The following is a 2,155-nucleotide window of genomic DNA, read 5'->3' as shown; positions in this document are numbered from 1 at the left end:
GGTAGAGAAATATCTTTTAGCTTTACCGTCCAAATTGTATGTGAAAGTTACATCACAAGGAGATGAACACATTTCAATCGATTTAAAAGGTGTAAGATTTTCCAATATCAGCAAAGCTCTGAAATCACAAGAAAATGTACTACCCGATGCATATGCGTCACTTGTCGCTGTCATATATAATTTTCTAGGTTCTTCATATCCATCTAATTTTGTTTATGTAAGTGATTTACTTTTTTGTCGTCAGCGAATGGTTGGCGGGAGCGAAGTTAAAATCAACTTCTTGAACGGCCATATCACCGTAAAGAAGACAAAGGAAAACTTTTACATTGGCGAATTTGTGTTAGATTTCGAAAACAATTATCATGTTTGTGTCCACTCCAACCAGCCTTACAAAAAAGCTTTCTATAACGGCTATGTCGACAAACTAGAGACCTTAACAACTGTTTTAAACATTATCAGTATCATATCTTTGTTGTTCTTGTTTGTGCTTTACATTTTAGTTCCCGAATTACGCACACTTCCAGGTTTGAATATTATGAACACAACCTTTTCTCTTTTCTGTATGCAAATAACTTACACAGTGGCAAACGTTTTACGAAGGTCAACCTTGCTTTGTCAGATAACAGGTGTAATTTTGCACTATTTCTGGCTAACCCTATGTTGTTGCCTTTTTATCTGCTCTCTTCATATGTTTAGGACCTTTTCTTCGTACAGACAGGATGCAATTAATGGCCAAAATATAAAAGCAATGTTTACTTTTTACGTTTTCTTTTGTTACTTTATTCCCTTTGTAATTGTTGGTGCTAATATAATTTCCACGTTTGCTTTTCAAGGGAACATTGGATATGGGAAATACTTGTGTTTCGTTGAAAACCTCATACAAAACATCGCCACTTTTGTTGTTCCTTTAAGTGTCACATGTACAGTTAATTCTGTCTTGTTTATTCTTACTCTTCTTAATATCAAATTTGCTCAAAACATCAGAAAATCTAAAGAGAACAAATCGGAGCTCCTAATTTCAATCAAACTATTCAGTCTGACTGGAACAGTATGGATACTTCAGGTGCTGGATAGTTTTTCACAGATTTCAGTTTTTTCGTTTGTGGTTACATTTCTGACATCTTTGCAAGGTCTTTTTATTTTCCTAAGTTTTTCTAGTTCTTCAAGAATTTTAAACTACATAAAATCCCTCTTGTGGAAAAGAAATATTCACAGAATAGGAGATGAAGAAAGCAAATACACAGCTTCGGGTGGTTCAAGTTGCACTAAAGGAGTTATTTCAAACCAGCAGGGAAGTTCATCGGCGACAATTCTACCTTAATTAATCCCTAATAAGGTTATTGTGTGTGTGTGTGTGTGTGTGTGTGTGTGTGTGTAACTTTTGTTCCGTTGTTTAGGGATCGGAGGAGTTCGTTTATGTTTTTGTGTTGGTATTGTGTGTGTAGGAGGTGGCGGGTAATTTGATTTAAAACATAAAAAGTGAGTTGATTGGACTAAAATTTTGGCTAGCTAGCTCTCATTCTATAATTCCGCACTATATAAAAAAGCTTTTTACCTCCCTGACGCTCGTTACTTCTGGCAATGATATAAAGTAAACATCGATGATGGCTGGTTTTGTTTGTATGTTGTTTAACGTCCCTCTCGAGAATTTTTCACTCATATGGAGACGCAACCATTTGCCGGTGGAGAGCTGCAAATTTTGTACTATACTCGGCACTTACATATGAGTGAAAAATTCTCGAGAGGGACGTTAAACAACATACAAACAAACAAAAAATCTATTTCCTTTGAAATTTCCCGAAAAAAGCTCCAGTCATTCTCTTAATGTACTTTTCATGGAAAACTTGATCCCAAATAATTGCTTCATGCAAAATTTGATAAGATCCAAGTTTGACGCGCGAAGGGCCGAGACTTGATGGAGATGAAACTAAACTATAAAAAGAACTCAAACTTTAGTTTAACCCTAATTGTTTCAAACCCTTTTCGATATCACCATACTGAAAACTACTTTGAGACGTGCGCGCAATAATGTTCCCCGCATGTAACTCGCATGTATGTGACCTACTGCAATCTGTTCGTGTATTTTTTTTTGGAACATTTCAGCTTCCTCCTTGAAATGACCGGGGTGGGGTGGGGGGCTGGTAAATCTTTCTGA

General features: G+C 36.2%; 1 protein-coding gene across 1 annotated transcript; it reads left to right on the top strand.

Annotated features, from left to right (window-relative positions):
- Positions 1-247: 247 nt before the first annotated feature.
- On the top strand, positions 248-1,321 carry LOC133188736 (adhesion G protein-coupled receptor L4-like). Its single transcript, XM_061324227.1, has one exon. It carries the CDS (start codon positions 248-250, stop codon positions 1,319-1,321), a length of 1,074 nt encoding a protein of 357 aa, XP_061180211.1.
- The last annotated feature ends 834 nt before the right edge of the window (positions 1,322-2,155 follow it).

This window comes from Saccostrea echinata, unplaced genomic scaffold (assembly GCF_033153115.1).
Source record: "Saccostrea echinata isolate AGI-Se365-2 ecotype Australia unplaced genomic scaffold, CSIRO_AGI_Sech_v1 ptg000016l, whole genome shotgun sequence".
NCBI lineage: Eukaryota > Metazoa > Mollusca > Bivalvia > Ostreida > Ostreidae > Saccostrea > Saccostrea echinata.
This window is presented reverse-complemented; position numbering and strand designations above follow the sequence as displayed.

What these genes read in the sequence shown, in the direction of transcription:
- LOC133188736 (XM_061324227.1), top strand. Translation starts at nt 248, where the DNA reads ATGGTTGGCGGGAGCGAAGTTAAAATCAACTTCTTGAACGGCCATATC.